The following is a 17784-nucleotide window of genomic DNA, read 5'->3' on the forward strand; positions in this document are numbered from 1 at the left end:
GGTATGGCTATGTTCCGATACAATCTTAATTTCATCTATTTTCTTACATCATGAAGTATTCTTCTTGTTTCGCTTGTTTTCCCAACCATTTAAAATGATAAAAGCTGTTAGCTTACTCATTACCAAAATAGGCAGCAGACCACACTTGACCCTCAGATGGCAGTTTACAGGCCCCTATCCTATATCAGCAAGATTTGCAGGAGTGTAAGCTTTGCCAATGAGAATTAGAACATTCTCCTAAGGTTGAAAAGTCTGAATTAAAAATATTCTTGAAAAGATGCATTTTTTCCTCTGAAAGGCTATCTTCCATCCAATTGCAACTAAGATTTTCAAGTTAGAAGCCTGCTTTCATGGACATGCAGAGCTCATTTGAAATTAGCAATCAGTGTGAGACATAAATAGAGAGGGAAAACATTCTTTTAAATAAACTCAAAGCAGTTCTTACTCTGTTGTTTACAGGATCCATTTCCAGAGAAAGTCCTTTCTTACCAGGTCACGCAAGGCCCATGTGAGTTCAGCCATGGGCATGTTATCACCTTGAAGGCATATTAAACAAGAGCCATTTTACTGTGTGTTCGAATGAATGACGGTGGCACATTCCATAGGGCCTCAGTCTGTCTGTCTATCCTGTAAGGGACAGTTTTGCAGACTTGCCGCTTGGCTCAATTCAGCCTCACTCATACTGTGTTAATTTACCTCTCATCTTCCTGAAGTCGTTTATGTAAACTGATTAGAGCCCCAGAAACTTGACAAAAATTCCAACACAAAGTGACAATAATATAGAGGAGATGAAGGAAGCAGGAAAAGAAAGAAAATCTAAGAGGAGCCAATTTTCTCAAAATACAGAAGGCTGGACCAAGATCCCGAGGAATAGCCGAAGGCTGTTCCTTCAGATCTCGTCCTTCTGAGAGACACTTTCCAAAATGGAAACTGAAGCCCAGAGCAGTACTGACCTAGACGGGTAGCGTTTCCTAAACAACAAGTCAATAGGAAGTGCCATTTTGAAAACACAAACCCAAATATGCAACAAGGCAAATAAGTATTGCACTGATTATATTTTTCTGTTGGTGCTTTTATGCAACAGCGCCATTCGGGGATGCGGTCGTGACGCGCAGCACGCAGGCCCTCACGGCCTTTCAGCATTGCCCTGCCATTCCTGGGTCCCCAGGAGGAAAGCATTTGCAGGAATGGCTTAACTGACCCCATCTCTGTCCTTATTCAGACCACACCCCTGAACTGGAAAACCTCACCGTGACCGAGGTGGGCTGGGATGGCCTCAAACTCAACTGGACCGCAGCTGACCAGGCCTATGAGCACTTTGTCATTCAGGTGCAGGAGGCCAACAAGGTGGAGGCGGCTCAGAACCTCACGGTGCCCGGCAGCCTGCGGGCTGTGGACATCCCAGGCCTCAAGGCCGCCACCCCTTACAGAGTTACCATCTACGGGGTGATCCGGGGCTATAGGACACCAGTGCTCTCCGCTGAGGCCTCCACAGGTACCTTTTACCTTTCTGTCTGTAGCTTCTGTTTTCTCAACAGGAAACTGCCAAGGATAATCAGACGGGCTTGCTTTTGAATGGACCAGTTCTGCCCCAAGTAATAGCACCTTGGTGTCTAATGGGGAGCCACCAGGCTGCAGGATCCAGGGGCAGCTTTCACACTGCACCCGTGGAGTCCTGCAGAGCCCGGTCTGGGGACCACACATGCAACCCCAGTGGCAGGGACCCTGAGCTTCACAAGCAGGCTCCCTCTTGGTAAGGGAAGTTAAGGCATTTTACTTCAACGTAAACTAATCTCCTTGTCTACTGGAGATTAGAGCAATTTTTTAATGAAGATAACCAATATTTTCCTACACTCTGTTTCACAAATTTAGGAAGCTGCATGATGCACATTTATCTAAAGAAAGTCACATTTTTTAAAGCCAGATAATGCCTATTGTGTCAAAGCGTCCCTGGATCTCATGTGATTTGAGCGTGAAACTGGTTCTTTGTCCTTCTCCAGGGGAAATTCCCAGTTTGGGAGAGGTCACCGTGTCTGAGGTGGGCTGGGACGCCCTCAAGCTCAACTGGACTGCTCCGGAAGGAGCCTATGCGCAGTTTTTTATCCAGGTGCAGGAGGCTGGCACAGGAGAGGCAGCCCAGAACCTCACAGTCCCAGGAGGGCTGAGGTCCGTGGACCTGCCCGGGCTCAAAGCAGCCACTCAGTATAGTGTCACCATCCGTGGGGTCACTGGGGACTCCAGCACAGCCCCTCTCTCTGTTGAAGTCTGGACAGGTATTCTAAACTCATTTACTTGCTTGCTTGCTCCCATTGTCTCTGCTCAGGAGGGACACAGCTGCTCCCTGCTGTGAACCACGCTCAGCCCCTACACTTGGGGAAAACCCACAAATCACCCTGTTCTGTCCAAATGGCATATCCCTTATACGGCCAAGTCCTAGCCCTGGCCGGGAAGCCAGTTTCATGGAGAACTCCACCTACTCTTCCTTTACAAAAGTTGAGAGGTGACTTTTCTTTCAAAGCAAGTTTCAGTGACAGTATTTCAGAAGTTGGAAAGCACAATTTGCAAATGGAAAAAATATTGGTCTGAGCTCATCTTAAACACACACCAAAGGACTCCCCAAAGCCCCATTTGTATGTCCAAAATAGAAGTTGCAAACAATTCCTAGAACTATCTTTCATCCCCAAAGGCTGAATAGGAAAACCCTGGCTTTAGTGCCAACTATTGGAGTGAGCTCAACAGCCACAGTAAATAAATTACTGGAATCACTCCCCAGACAGCTCATCCCTCGCCCAAATGCCATCTTACCTGAATTCCAGTGTGCAGCTGCCCTTTTTAGTAACGCAGGAACTCTGTCCTTACGCAGAAGAGATTCCAGATCTGGGAAACCTCACAGTGACCGAGGTTAGCTGGGACGCGCTCAGGCTACACTGGACCACCCCAGATGGGATCTATGAGCAGTTTGTCATTGAGGTCCAGGAGGCTGGCCAAGCCAAAGAAGTGCACAGCCTCACCGTTCCTGGCAGCCTGCGCTCCATGGAGATCCCCGGCCTCACAGCTGGTACCCCTTACACAGTCACCCTGCACGGCGAGGTCAGGGGCCGCAGCACTCGACCCCTTGCTGCAGAGGTCATCACAGGTATTTGACCCTCCTCTCAGATCAGGGATGTGATTGAGCCAGTCTGTCTTGGGAACAGAGAAAACCCTGTGGCAAGAGCTGATCGCAGTGCTGTTGAGAGGCAGTGGGAACGCAAGCTGTAACTCAGGGAGGTCTGGTTTGGAATTCCACCTTAACTGGCTGAGTATTCTTGGGGGTGTCATTTTCCATCTCTGAGCCTTCTTTTCTCACCTTCAAATCCCAGACAACACCCCTACCTCAGAACACTCTCCTGAGCAGTAAATGAGATCATGAATGTGCTTAGCAAAGTGCCCATCCTGTAATAAACATTGAACAGCAAATAGCTACATTTATCAGCAACATCTCATGATAAAAATAGCATAGACTGTGGGGCTGTTGCACAAGAATAAAATTCAGAACTTTCTAGAGAAATCGTATTGTTGGTAGCCTCGGAGTCACTCACTGCCATCCACCTTGGAGTCAGATCTCTACAGAGTAACCTTTGAAATGATCTAAAATTATCAAGTCTCTTTTTTAAAATGTATTTTTACTGACTTCAGAGAGGAAGGGAGAGGGAGAGAGAAGAGAGAAACATCATCAGCGATGAGAAAGAATCATTGATCGGCTGCCTCCTGCATGCCCCCTACTGAGAAGCAAGTCCACAATCAGGGCATGTCCATGACTGGGAATGGAACCGTGACCTCCTGGTTTATAGGTTGATGCTCGACCACTGAGCCACACCAGTGGGCAAGTCTCTCTCTCCTTAGCAGACACTCAAGGCAGGAACATTTCCAAGAAAGGACAGCCACATTCGACTTCAAGGTTTTTCTTTGATTTGGGGAGGAAAACAATTCATCTCAATTTGTTCCCTGAAACTATGCTGCCCTATCTGTTACAGAAAACTCCATACTCTTCATGAGGTTTCTTGAAACAGCCTTCAAAGGAGCTGTGGGAAAATGGGGCAGATATTTGATAGTAGGATGTTTATGCTGAGCCTTAAGCCCATGATATTTTCTATGGATTCTGTTTTGATAACACTGTCCAAATAAGCTAAATCAAAGCATTGTTTTTCTTGCTCATATAGAACAAATAAAGTTGGTCCTTGCTAGAAACTGCACACAATTCCAAAAGTCAGAAAGGTAACGTTACAATCCACCTGAGCTGGCCAAGTTGTCATTGTCCTGGGTTCCCTGGAGTAGCTTCAAACCAAAGAGCAAAGGGGGCCTTTGAGACAGATATAATCTGGGTGCAAGATGCTACCGTCTGCATCTGTAGTTGGTAAACTTTCGTTTTCAGCAGCAGAATTCCTTGGCACCTGAAATCTTACAAGGAACCCCATTTATGACAGCTAAACAAACAGCTGATCTTGGTGAGCTGGGAAGGAGCAGGGGGCTGCCTGGACCCATGGCCACAGCCCAGTTCTTCCAAAAAACACCAAGTCTATGTGGAACACAGTTTGGAAACGGCCCCTCTGAATGGTTGGGTTTGCTCAGACTCTCGTGGTAAAATTCCTGCAGTTATTTTCATTTCTAACTTTGAATCCATGGCCACTTCAGCCTTCAAAAGAGAGACAGAGAAATTTCATTTAACTCTGAGAAGAAGGGTTTCATTTTTTCCATATTTGAATCTAAACTTTCTAAAATTAGCCATAATAAGTACATTAAATTTCCTTCCTACATTGTAGAGAAATAAATAGTGCTCTGCACTATTTACCAAGCAATAACCACTTCTCATTAAATGTGGGCCCTCCCTTCACACAAAGGGCCTTGCTTCACAGTGCAGACGTTCTTCATTCAGACACAGAGTTCTAGCAGAAGATCGGTGAGAGGGAAAGAACCAGACCAAGAATCCCATACAGAACCTCTGATCCCCAAAAGCTTGGGAAAGTCCAGAGATAAGACATCAGACTTGTCTAAACCTGAGGCTTTATAAACCCAGTCAGATAGCCTCTGGCCAGCAATGAGATGATCTCTCCGAGGTCAAGCAATGAAATAAAGTGGGAATTATGTCCCATAGAAATAAGAATTCCCAAGGGGAGAAATTGAAGGTTGGTTTGCCTGTGCAAATCAAAGCCCAATAAGATGCAAATGGGAGTTTGCAGCAAGGAAAGTGAAGGTTTATTTAAGGAAATGGCACCAAGCCTGGTGACACAGGTGAGCTAATGCTCTAAAACCTGGCTCCCCGGTGGCTTCTGGAAGATGGTTATATAGGGGGGAAAGCGTTAATCATGGCAACTAAGGGAGTGGGGCATGGGCTCTACTTGCCTGGTCAGGGCCAGGGTAGGATGTAGTTGATCATTGCATCTGGTCCTGACGTCAGCCATGGCGTCGCTCTGATTTTGAAAGGATGTGGTCATTAGGGTTTGTTCCACCTTCATGGGTCTGGGACTGAAACATAACAGGTCAAGATGTTATCTTTAGTTAGACGAAAACTCTCTTGATCAACAAACCTGAGGCTTTGTTCTTTAGGGAGTTTGATACTGACCAGAACCTAGTTGTCCCAAGAGCTCCAGGAGAAAGGAGTGAATGGCAGTGTGTGAAGGTGGAAGGGTCTGGTCGAAAGGAGGCAAGGGAGTCATGGTGCAGTTAAACAGGGCGAAGCTGGCTGGGATTCGGGAAAAGGTCATTTTAAAGAAATGGAGTTCCTGTGTAGTTACAGCATCAAGACAACGATGTACCTGTTAGGCTGCCAATTACCAGGCACTCACTGCGTGACAGGTAGGACACTCGGAGGTTTATAAATAGCAGCACTTAATCATCACACAGTCCAAGGAAATGGTGCTGTCAGCTGCTTTTAAAGGTGAGGACAGAGGCTCAGAGATGAGTTGGGTGACATGCCAAGATTACACAGCTAGTAAACATCAGTAATGGAATTCTAACCAAGACCCGGCTGCCTCCAAAGACTGCACCTCTATCCATTCCTACTTCCTGTATCCTGACAGACAATCCCACCTTTTCCAGTTGTCTTTTAAGTTCGGGCTGTGCCTGCTCAGAGACCTCCCGGTAGGTTGTGCAGTGGTCCAGATAGCATTACCAACGCAGGGATGAACAATGCAGATGTTCCCCTTTCTGCCCATTTTTAACTGCTGTGGCCACGTTACCAGAGTTCAAAGAGAAAATACCCAGAGACCAAGAATGACCACACGCACGCACGCACGCACGCACGCTCACACGCTCACACTATTCTGTCATCCCTTTCTCTCTTCCCTGGGCTGTGGGACATTTGGTTTCCTCATTTTTAGTTTACAGAACTGACACATACCTCTCTATCCTTCTTCAGAGGAGCTCCCTGAGCTGGGAGACTTAGTCGTGACCGAGGTGGGCTGGGATGGCCTCAAACTCAACTGGACCGCAGCTGACCAGGCCTATGAGCACTTTGTCATTCAGGTGCAGGAGGCCAACAAGGTGGAGGCGGCTCAGAACCTCACGGTGCCCAGCAGCCTGCGGGCTGTGGACATCCCAGGCCTCAAGGCCGCCACCCCTTATAGAGTTACCATCTACGGGGTGATCCGGGGCTATAGGACACCAGTGCTCTCCGCTGAGGCCTCCACAGGTACCTCCTCTCCATGTTGACGCTCTCTCCCCAGGTTCCCTGCTTTCTCTCCGAGCGATCAGGGAGTCAGCTTCTCTCCATGTCTGAATCCCTTCCCTGTGCCCCTTAGCTGCCGGCTGTGCATGGTCCTTGGGGCTGTGCCTTGGTCCAGATGCCTTTGCACCCCGAGAATGAGCAATACAGATGTTGCCTTTTCTGACCTTCAGCTTCCAGCCTCCCCAGACTTTATCTAATTCTACAACACATCTCTCGTCTCTATTGAATTCTCTCCAGTGCTTGGATATAACTAAAAGCCAACCCCTCCCATGTGTGAGTTATGGTGGAGCACAGATTACTTATTTTAGAGAGCCTTTTTGCCTAGTTGGAAATGATCCTTTCCTATCCCAAACCCCTCAAGGGTATGGACACTGTCGTTCTTCTATTTCAAAAAATGTTTTAATTTAAATGTTTCTTTAAAATGCACTTAGTATAATAAGAGAACTGAATTACCCTCCCCTGGGCAATTCTCTCAGATACTGAGTCATTGTTAGAACACAAAATTAGCCAATAGCTAGACCAAAAAGGGAGAAAGAAAATCCCACGATTAGGACTGGAGAGAGACAGTACCATAGAAAAAGCCGTTCATTAACAGAAGTACACCCAGCAGCATCTGAAGCTAGGAATGTTCCGGCCATGAGTTTCAGGGACCTGGTGCCCTTTTTGCTCTTTTAATCAAGAGTTGCACCCTGGAGTGTTGGCCTTTGGATGACACACTCCCAGCCTAGACCCAGGACAGTGCCTCATAGTTGGCTCATCACTCTGAGTGACAAGGCGTCCAGTGTTTCCCACGAGCCTGCTTGTGAGCAGCCTTCCAGCATGTTTGCCATTGTTCACCTTCCTGTGGGCTGCCATTGCCTGGAAGCTCAGTAGAGGCTGTGTTGTTTGGTTTTGCATATGCCCCATTTTTAGATAATTATTGCAACAAAACTTTCATGCAAACCTGTATGTCCTAGTTGGTTCTATCAAAAATATAGCTCCACATTCTAGCCTCAGTCATTTTAGAAGCTCTCGCTGTGATGCACATACAACACAGGCAACTGCTGCATGAACTGCCTCAATATTGCCACCTCGGCTGCTCTGGAGGGACCTGTGGCTCATTTCATGTCACATCCACAGACCATCCTCCTCAGAAGGCAGGGCAATCGCCCTCAACTTCTGATCTTTCCTACAGATCTTGTGGTTTGAGTGTTCTTCCTATTTTTATGGTTGTTTTTCTTTTTAGTGACAGCAACATTCTTGCTTCTGATGAGTCAGTATAGGGGGGGAAGGGCCATAATTCTCTCTGCTCTGTGTTTCACCAAATCCGCTGGGACGGGAAGGCCCTCTCCTTCCTTGCCAGGGAGACAGTATTAGCTTTTCAATCCCCGCTCCTGCCTGCCCTCCGCATGGGTTATTCCCGATGCTCAGAAAAGCTTGGACCATCTCCAAGACAAAATGTTATTTCTTGCCTTGGCTCTTGTCTCCTGGTTGGCAATGCTATACTAGCCTTCTTGGCCCACATAGAAAGCAGTTAAGAGAGGACAAGCTATTTTAACAGACTGTGAGAACGGCTGGCCCTTGTCAGAAGGATAAAGCAAGTCCCATGAATGGCACTGACACATTGCCAATTTCCTTCAAGTTACAAAAATCAGAAGCCTCCAGGTACCATCTTGGGAGGGTGACTGCATCAGAATTATTTAATCTTCATTTGAATAGATGGGAGCTCCCTCAAAGCAAAGGGCGCCTGCAGTAATCTTGGTCTCCTGAGTGCAAATCCGGAGCCAGGAAGCTGCCAGCACTCCTATCTTTTGACCGATGGCCAGCATCCCTGAGGTGGGGGCTCCCGGGAGCATCATGGCTTAGGCACAGCAGGTCCAGCCCCAGCCATTCAGCATGTTTCTCACACTCCAGATCCGGCAGCCTGGCATGGGAGCTCCAGAGCAGGGAACTCTAACTGCCGTACCTTCCTTTTTGTATTTTTCTTTTAACAACGCCCCCCTTCCCTCCCTCATGGGCGCTGATTGGTAACACTGCTGCATTTCACCATAACCCTCAGGTATCAGATCTTTCTACCCGACTGCGGTTCTATTAACAACCTCAACCTTAAACACAGCCAAATGATTAACTCAAATTTATTTGTTTCTTCTTTCCTACCCCCCCCCTTTTTTTTTCAGCTGGAGAACCTGAAATTGGAAACTTAAATGTTTCCAACGTAACCCCTGAGAGCTTCAATCTGTCCTGGACAGCTACCAATGGCGCCTTTGAGACCTTTACCATTGAAATTATTGATTCCAATAGGTTACTGGAGACGGTGCAATACAAAATTTCTGGTGCTGCACGAACTGCCTACATCTCAGGGCTCCGCCCTAGTAATGATTTCATTGTCTACCTCTCTGGACTTGCTCCCGGCATCCGGACCCAAACCATCAATGTCACAGTCACCACAGGTACACGTGCATGCTCCCATGTCTAACACCTTCTCTCTCCAGGGTCTTCCTTGCAGGGTGCAGCCATTCCTGGCCCATTGACCCGCAAGCAGGTCATGGAGTGCAGTGACTCCTCCATGATGCCAAGCTCAAGGTTATTTAACAAAACTTTCTTCCAACAGCAGCCCAAGTGTTGCATTCGCCTTGCCTGCGTTATCACTGACCAGCACATTTGCAGAGTAAAATGTATTTTGGTCCAGACTGCCATATAGAATCTGGAGAAAAGCATTTTCCCCTTCAGCAACAAAACAAAGCAAAAAATATCCATAATGAGCATTGTCCCTGAGTTGGCAAGACATCCACATCCATCAAGAGGTCTTAAAAATCATATTTTTGTTATCCTAGTGTCTTTCTCTTCCTAGTGCCTTTGACCTCTTAATACCCAAACATCCTGATGGTTTCATGAAATAGCACGTGTTGGTGCTATTTTTTTAATTGGGAAAACAATGAGAAAGAGCATGCAGAGGAAACCATTCCATTCAGAACACCCCAATTCCAATGCCACCTCTAAGAGAAAAGACCAGAACATGCTTCTGGCCCCCAGAACAGCGAATGGCAAATGGCAAACACAGAAGTAAGGTAGTCATGTTTCAACCAGGAGCTTAACAGAAGAGGAAATGGCTCTCACTTTAAATCCGTAGTGCCTGTGACACACTCTGTGGCCGGTGTCTTGTGGCATGCCGCAAAAGAGAATAATCTAAATGGACTTGGAAAGGAGAGCCTTTTCCATTCAAAATAGCATCCTCAGCACATTTGGGGACAATGCCTTCTCTTGACAGATAACGTAAGACATCACAAACTGGAAGGAAAACATTATTTGTGGAATAAGCCTAGGAGAATTTCTTATAGTTCACAATCTCATATTCTGGGGAATTCAAGAAGAGTAGACATTGTAGCATCAAAATGATCTCTTGTGTAAGTCCCCCATGGTTGAGGGAGGGTCTGTCTTCATTCTGTGTAAGACTACAAATTGTTATCAGGGTGGCTCACAGGAAAGTCAGCGGGCCAGCATTATCTCATTCTAGTCTCAGCCAGGGTCAAGTAGTATAACACAACCCGGGGAAGAAAATTAGCCACATGTATGTGAGTCTCATGGTTCAGACTGGTTTCCAACAAAGGACCCGTTCCTTTACCAAAGGGCAAAGTGTAAAACTTGACGGATTTAGTCATATGTGTTTTGATTTGGACCCTGTGAGAGTGTTTCAGATTGACACACTTTCCTATTTTTTTTCTCCTTGATTTAGTAGCCAAACCTCTCCTTAGTCAGCTCACTATCTCACATGTCCTGGGGCAGTGTGTCCATCTCATAGAAAGCTAAGAGTCTGCCTTTGATGGCTTTCTTAGAGAAGTTAGGCATTCTGACCACCTCCGAGGACCGTGGTGCATTCTGTGCCTGTGGTGTCCTGCATCTCTGTCATCATCGCCCTCAGAGCTCCTTCCATTTACCCTGCCCACCTTCATGGGCTGATGGGCAGGCAGTGCGCGCAGACCCTGCCGGTCCAACAACCACAGGCATCTCCTGGGATCAGTTCTTCACTCTCCTTAAACTTCCCTTGAGGAGCATCCCAAAAAAACCACTCGCTCCCCATTTTTCATCCTCCTAGTTCTTCTAGATCTTTCTCAAAATGTGATAGAGCCACCCAAATCAGAGCTTTAAAGATTAAAAAAATACTCTTACCCCAGTTAAGGAACTTTAATGTCAACCGCTATTTCCTTAATATGCATTCACATCTGGAGTTGCTCTGTTTGGAAAAAGTTAACCTGACTTGCTTTGGTTGAATTTCTAAACCATCCTTTCATCTGATCTTGAATAATCATTTCCAGTTCCTGCCATTATCATCTGCCTGTGGTCTTTCTAATCAGAGTTTGCCTGTGTCATATTGAACAAGGTATGTGCATGCCGTCTCTGGGTCCTTGGTCAGAATGCTCGACATTCTCTTTCTCTCCACAAAGATTTTAAAAGTAGCACCACTAACAGGCAGAGAGAAGACCCTAAAGCACACCCCAAGAACCACATGAGAGGACCCAGTGGGCTCACCTTGTCCTTGAGCCTTCCCTGTGCCTGCATTCCCTACAGACTGTCCTTTTTTGACATTTACTCGATCAAGCATGTTTTGTCATCCACTGAAACCTGTCACAAAGAGTTAGAATCTCCCTCCTCATCCATCATCTTGTCAGAATCTTGGTGCATGTGGTGAATATTCAGAGCATTCAATTTTGGAAAATGTCTGTCTTTCCTGGAAGCAGGCAGCATGTCAAGGCATTGTTCCGAAAGGCTAGACTTGGTGGGAGAAAAACATCTCTGGCATGCATGGAACACTACCTACCATTCTCTCTCTGCGTCTTTTCTTGCACCTCACCTTTCAGCTTGGTTGCACCCTTTGGGAGACAGCTGGCAGTAAGGAGACCTGGCAGTGAGGAGCCAGGCCTTACTCAGCATGTGAATGTGTTGGCACTGCCAGTCTCTTGTCTTGTCGCATGAGGAGAGTCCTAGCGTGCATCCTTAATTCGGGAGGTTGCTTCCACAGCCAAATTCAGGACAAACAGAGTCCCGTTTGGAGGTTCTTACTTTTTGTAGGGTTGAAGGAATCTGCCAGTGCTGTGACTGCTAAGTAGGAAATCCCATGCCCTTACCTAGGGCTACATTCTGTTTCTGAGCCAGATCCTTTTTGTCCCTAGGGACTTTATGGCATCAAGTTATGCTGTGCAGTTGTCCAGCTCAAGTTTATACAAATGAGTCCCCTCCTCCCTGTAAATTCAGTAGCTGCAGCCAAACAAATCCTAAGTCCGTGGGAGGATTGGTCTGCTTCCTCCCAACCCTAAATCCTCATCCTCATATCTCACCTTCTGGGGCTGCTGCCTCTCTCTAAAATACAGGCTGGGCTGAACTTACTTTAGTGTAGTAGTATTTGATAAATTTGCATTTAGGAGACCAGACCATATGCATCTCAGTTGAAAGCAATGGTACAGGCCCCCTATTTTAAAAATGAGTTGCTTTTATCCCTGATTGTCTAGACTTTAAAGGGACAAGGGAAACTTAACCTCAGTGGAACCATCCACCTTTCCAAATTATCCACTAAGGTAATTTCCTAATCAGAAAAAGGCAGCGCCCAACATCACGTTTCTCTTTCACATTTGCATACACCAGGAATTTTTTAATGAAAGTCACTTCCACATTTAAAGCATTTGGGGTGAGATGTAGGTTTCCCTATGGCATATACCTTTGGGTTTCTAAGTACTGTTAAGAATTTCTCTTGAATGGATAGTAACCTTTAATTTGTACAATCCAAACAGATATACAGAATATCTATGGACAAAGAATATCCCTCATAAAGGGTACCCATGAATCAATAAGTTTATGAGATGCTGGGCTAACCAAAATTAAGGTTTTTTTGTTTGTTTGTTTATTTTTTAACCGAGCCAGCATTTCAGAGTCTTTAAAATGCGAGCATGCTTTGAGAATCTCTAGGGTGAGGTGTAGTCTTCTGTGTTTGCCACATATACTTCACCAGGAAGCTGTCTTCTTGGAACAGCTTACAGAGCTAAGGCCCCATTACAGCCTGTGTCCTTGATACCCTTTGCATTAATCCTGTGTACTGCTCTTGTGGCTTCTTTGCTTTTCTTCATACATGACTAGCAGATGCTCATGTCTACACTTAAAAAGAACACAAATCCATGCCTGCTGATGAAGCAGTGGAGCCTAATGTGCTACCTTTCAGCAACTATTTGGAGGGATGGATACTTTCATGTTCTGTGGCTACATTCTGAGAGGTCTACCGCTTCCTCTAATAATGTCTCTCTCCCTTTCTCTCTGCCCGTGTTCCTTCTTCCTCTTCAGAGCCAGAGCCAGAGTTGGGCACGCTAATTCTTAGCAATATTACTTCTGACAGCTTCCACGTGTCATGGACTGCTCCGGCTGGGCCCTTTGCAAAGATTGTTATCAATGTTAGCGATTCCTATGGGCTGCATGAGCCCCACCAAATCACAGTCTCAGGAGATGCTCAGCATGCTCACGTCACCGGTTTGGTGGAGAACACTGGCTATGACGTTAGCGTGACAGGGACCACCTGGGCAGGGGAACCTACCAGACCCCTCACTGCCTTTGTTGTGACAGGTACTCATTCAAAGGTTCTCACTTGTCTGCTTAGAATTCTGAGATGGGAAATGGGGGTGGGGGGGCCGCGGTGGGGGAGGTGATAGACATTCTAAAGAGAAGTTGAACCCCAAAACATAGTCTTTACTCCATATATAAATGTCTAAATGGAGAGCAGAGAGGGATCTTAGGCAGCCACGTGTAGGAACTTGAGATAATGAAGTCAATAGTGGAAAACTTCCACGGATGTCTATGCTCAGTTCTATACGCTGTCTGATCCACAGTTTGGAGATTCTGGCTAAAGAGTGGCTTCTATGTTAACGTGGCCTAGGGCAGGAACTTGTCCATAGATCATGCTACATAAGGCAGGCAGACCAAGACCTACCTGCCCCAGAAATGTAATAATTTATCATTTTCTTCTGAAAAAAAAAAAAAAAAGAAGAAGACTTCTTTAAAATTGACTTCATAACAAATTAATGAAGGCTCAACCTAGGACATAAATTCCAAGCTTAATTAAACCTTACCCATTCATTAACTTGACTTCTAACTTCTCTTTGAGTTACATAAAGAAATACTTTTCTATTTCCTCTCCTGAGATCATTCTAAATCAATGGCAAAGGCTGAAAATAGTGTAGATTTACCAAATATCTATTCTGCAAAAGAGGAGAACCAACTTTGCCATCCAGTTTTCACATTAAACCAGGACCCTCCTAGGATCTAAATTATGGTAAATAAGAGATGTTAATAAGTTCAAATAAGTATTGAATTGGAGGCAACATAGTCCTACAAGAGCAAGGATTTTGAGGCCAGACCTGCGTGGTTCCTAAAGCTCTCCCGCATCTTCTGTTATATAACCTCATCTGGTTCTTAACTGCCTGAACCCCAGTTTCCTTATATATGGGGATAGGATACCACAGTGCCCACTGGCAGCCTTGTCACAGGAACTAAGTGGCTATGATGAGATTTAACTGCCTGGCACCCAGTTGGCATTTCACAGATGCCGGGTCCTCTCTTTCTCCCAACACTACGAGGAAAGTGGTGTTCTTAAAAATAAATGGTAAACCTAGATAGAAACCAAAGACCCGTGCAATCTGGACTTCCCTATTATTTTAAAGAGAATCCCAGACATGTTTTAATGTGCGATCAAAAAGTGGTTATATATTCTGTCCTGCTATCTAATGTAAATCCAATCCATCATTTGGTCTCCAAACACAGACCATGGTACCTCCTTAGTGGGGCATGGGGGGCAGGCAGGGGTAGCTATGACATGAGAAGCCCACTGCCCAGGATGGGAGGAATGGCCAGCCACAGGTTCTGTCAGGTCCTGACTTGTAGCCTCTTGAAGGACCTCCCACAGAACAGAGAGAAAGGAAGGAGGTAGGGAAAGCTGGCTCTGGGAATCCTAGATCCAGTTACGGCATTGTCTCAGCTAATCCTTGAAGAAAAAAGACTGCATTTTATATTTTAATGAGAGGGGGGAAAGCGAATACGGGGGCCTACAAATAGCAGGCCTTTGATGGACTAATTAGCCTGCACGCCCTCCTTTTCATCAGAATGCGCTGCTTTGACAGCGTGGAGGTGCAAAGAGGCAGCGCTCAAAGCGAGGCGCCGCTTGTCTAAACAAGACTCAGCCACGGAATTTGAGCCCCTTGTCTTACCGACAAGGAATCCTGTTTGCACAGCCCACGTGATTTCATCTTTGCCTTTGATAGAGTTATGATTCTGGGGAGACCTTTACATGGTAAAAAAAAAAAAAAAAAAAAAAAATGTCTCAAAATAAACACCAAGTGTTCAAACGTAAGTTCAGAAAAGTCCAAGCCTCAGTAAAATTTCAGTCTCTGCTTAGGGGATGAGGGCATTTATTTACTTGTTCATTCACTCACCAAACACTTCTTTCTAAAACATTTTTCTTTACATCCCGTGGATTAGACTGTGGGCGTTAGTGTAGCGGTCATTTATCTCTTTGAAAGTTTCCATTTAGCTGCAGGGAAGAAGAAGGCTCTAAACTAGACACAGCTAAAGCAGCCTTGGCCGTGGAATTCCCAAGCCCATGCCCCTCCAGTAAAAAATAAATACATTCGCCATTACTGTGTTTTATTTTGCTGGAGGGGAGGCTTTGGACCTTCACTAATCCTGCTTATGCCTTGGGACTTTGCCAGCACTGGTGGGGTTGACTAATGAGATGTTGGCTAAGGGTGTGGAAAGAACATTGAATTTGGAGTGTGATGACCTGGGTTGGATCTTAGCTGAGCCACCTAGTAGATATGTGATCTTGGACAAGTCAATGACCTCCCTGTTTCTTTCGATGTGATGGGGAAGGGAAGTATTGACAGATACTCAGCTGTTAAAAGTTCACTCCTCTTCGGAATCCTAGTATGTGGAAAGATCCCTTGGCACCTAAAAACTAGGAGAGCCCGGGATGCAGATGTTTAGTGAATGAATGAACAAATGACGCTAACAGAACATACTGAAGATCCAGACATGTCCCTATCTCCTACTTTTATCCAGAAAAACATCAAAAGAATTAGCAAGTCTTAGTATTCTTTACTGGCCATAACCATAAAAATCTTACTTCCTCCTTTTATCTCAACTTGTGAATATGTGTCACTAATTGGCCTAATCAACTTGATTCATGGCCATTGGAGCCAGACACTCCTCAAAGACCTTGCTCTATCACATACTTAGCTATGTGAGTTGGCCAAGCCAATCAATCTCTTTGAAGCTCAATTTTCTTACCACTATAATGCAAATAGTACCTACTTCATAGGCTTCTTAAGAGATTATACAAGAGACCATCATCTGGCATCTACTCTTCCTGATACGCATTTGCTGAGCATGTAACACATGTACCGGTTGACGGGGTATCTGCAGTGTTTGCAGAGACTTGTGCTGTCCCGGCGGAGTCAGTGCTGCTAACCTGAGTTCTTTTCACTCCTCCCTTCTTTCAGAGGCTCTGCCCCTTCTGGAAAACCTAACCATTTCCGACATTAATCCATACGGGTTCACAGTTTCCTGGATGGCATCGGAGAATGCCTTTGACAGCTTCCTAGTAACGGTGGTGGATTCAGGGAAGCTGCTGGATCCCCAGGAATTCACACTTTCAGGAACCCAAAGGAAGCTGGAGCTCAGAGGCCTCATAACCGGCATTGGCTATGAGGTTGTGGTCTCTGGCTTCACCCAAGGGCACCAAACCAAGCCCTTGAGGGCTGAGATTGTTACAGGTATTTTGATTCAAGTGAGACATTTTCCTCCCTTCCTGGTTTCCTACTCTATGTACCGGATCACCATGGTTTTAACATCCTTGTCCATGTGCTCTACTTAATCCGTAGATGTGGCCTGTTCTTTTATGTCCCCACCCCATGTTCTCCCTCGTCTTATGTCTCTAATGAACACTCCCCTTCTCCCACTCCAGAAATGAGATGTTTCCAAATGTTTCCACTTCGTGTTCCAAATCCTTTAGACCATGACTTATCCCTAGCTCTTCTGTGTTTACTCCACATCACCTTCCCCTGTGCTCATCCTAGCTGGTTCTCAGCTACATTTCAGCCTTCTCAGGAAATATACCAATGAGTATATTTCAAAAACTACAACACTTACCATCTCCAAGGTTCAACTGTAATTTTAACAAACTTACCAGGTGGGCTCGTCATTGGAAAACCAATGATCAACTTATCTTGGTAATCACTAATATCCTAGATAGTCTTCAACACAGACTAAATCCATAATTTTCTCAAGACTAGTTATTCCTAGAGAAGTAGAGCATTAACAACATTAACATTCAAAAATCTGTGTTTCCCAAAGTCTTTCTAGAGATTACTACTTCCATAGAATTTTTCAAGCCCCACTTAGTGAAACTATGTTCAAATAAGTTTCGGAAACACTGACTTAAAACAGGATCCTTGATCACAAGGCTTTACAGAACATCCAAATGTACATGTGTGTCTCCAAGAGGGACTTACCCAGGCAGTATTTCCCAAGCTTATTGGATAGTGGATACCTTTTAAGGAAGAAGATCAAACAGGAATAGTGTGCTGTGAGTACACTTTGGGAAACTCAGCTGTAGATTTATCTTGACATTGAGTTTTGTCTAGTTCAGGCAATCCCAGATAATAGCTTTCGTCCAAAGTATCTAGCACAAGAGGTTCCAAGCCTTAGTTCTACATCTTAACACATATCTAATGGTTAAAGCAAGTGAAGAGTAGGAGCCTTCTTCAGTAAAACCGCTCCAAGAAAAAAGCCAAAAGATCATAACATTTACATCATTTTAAAAGCCATTTTGCTCATGATCAAGGGAAATATAATCAGCGGTATCATCATAGGCAGCTCTACAGATCATTAAAGCTGGTTTATTTGTCTTTTCAAAAAGAAAAAAAGATCTCACAGAGGAGGATGGGCACTTGGCCACTGGAAGACAGAGCGCAAATGTAAACAAGTTCCTGGCTTTGAACTTGTTTAATAAGGCAAGGGAGGGGCCAGTGCTGAGTCCAGATGTGGATTTATAGGATTGCTTTTAGACAAAA

The 17784-nt window shown here is 45.3% G+C and overlaps 1 protein-coding gene across 2 annotated transcripts in view; it reads left to right on the forward strand.

Annotated features, from left to right (window-relative positions):
• The window catches only part of TNC (tenascin C), an 88485-nt gene that overhangs the window by 47462 nt on the left and 23239 nt on the right, over positions 1-17784 (forward strand). The window contains exons 11-17 of one of the 2 annotated variants that reach the window (XM_080667886.1): positions 1223-1495; positions 2001-2273; positions 2864-3136; positions 6395-6667; positions 8860-9132; positions 13010-13285; positions 16213-16485. The exons of the other annotated variant lie outside the window; for it this stretch is intronic. Coding sequence (XP_080524012.1) covers positions 1223-1495; positions 2001-2273; positions 2864-3136; positions 6395-6667; positions 8860-9132; positions 13010-13285; positions 16213-16485 — 1914 coding nt within the window. The remainder of the gene's footprint in view (positions 1-1222; positions 1496-2000; positions 2274-2863; positions 3137-6394; positions 6668-8859; positions 9133-13009; positions 13286-16212; positions 16486-17784) is intronic. 2 annotated transcript variants of the gene reach the window in all.

The sequence above is a fragment of the Plecotus auritus genome (assembly GCF_963455305.1).
Source record: "Plecotus auritus genome assembly, chromosome: 5".
Taxonomy (NCBI): Eukaryota; Metazoa; Chordata; class Mammalia; order Chiroptera; family Vespertilionidae; genus Plecotus; species Plecotus auritus.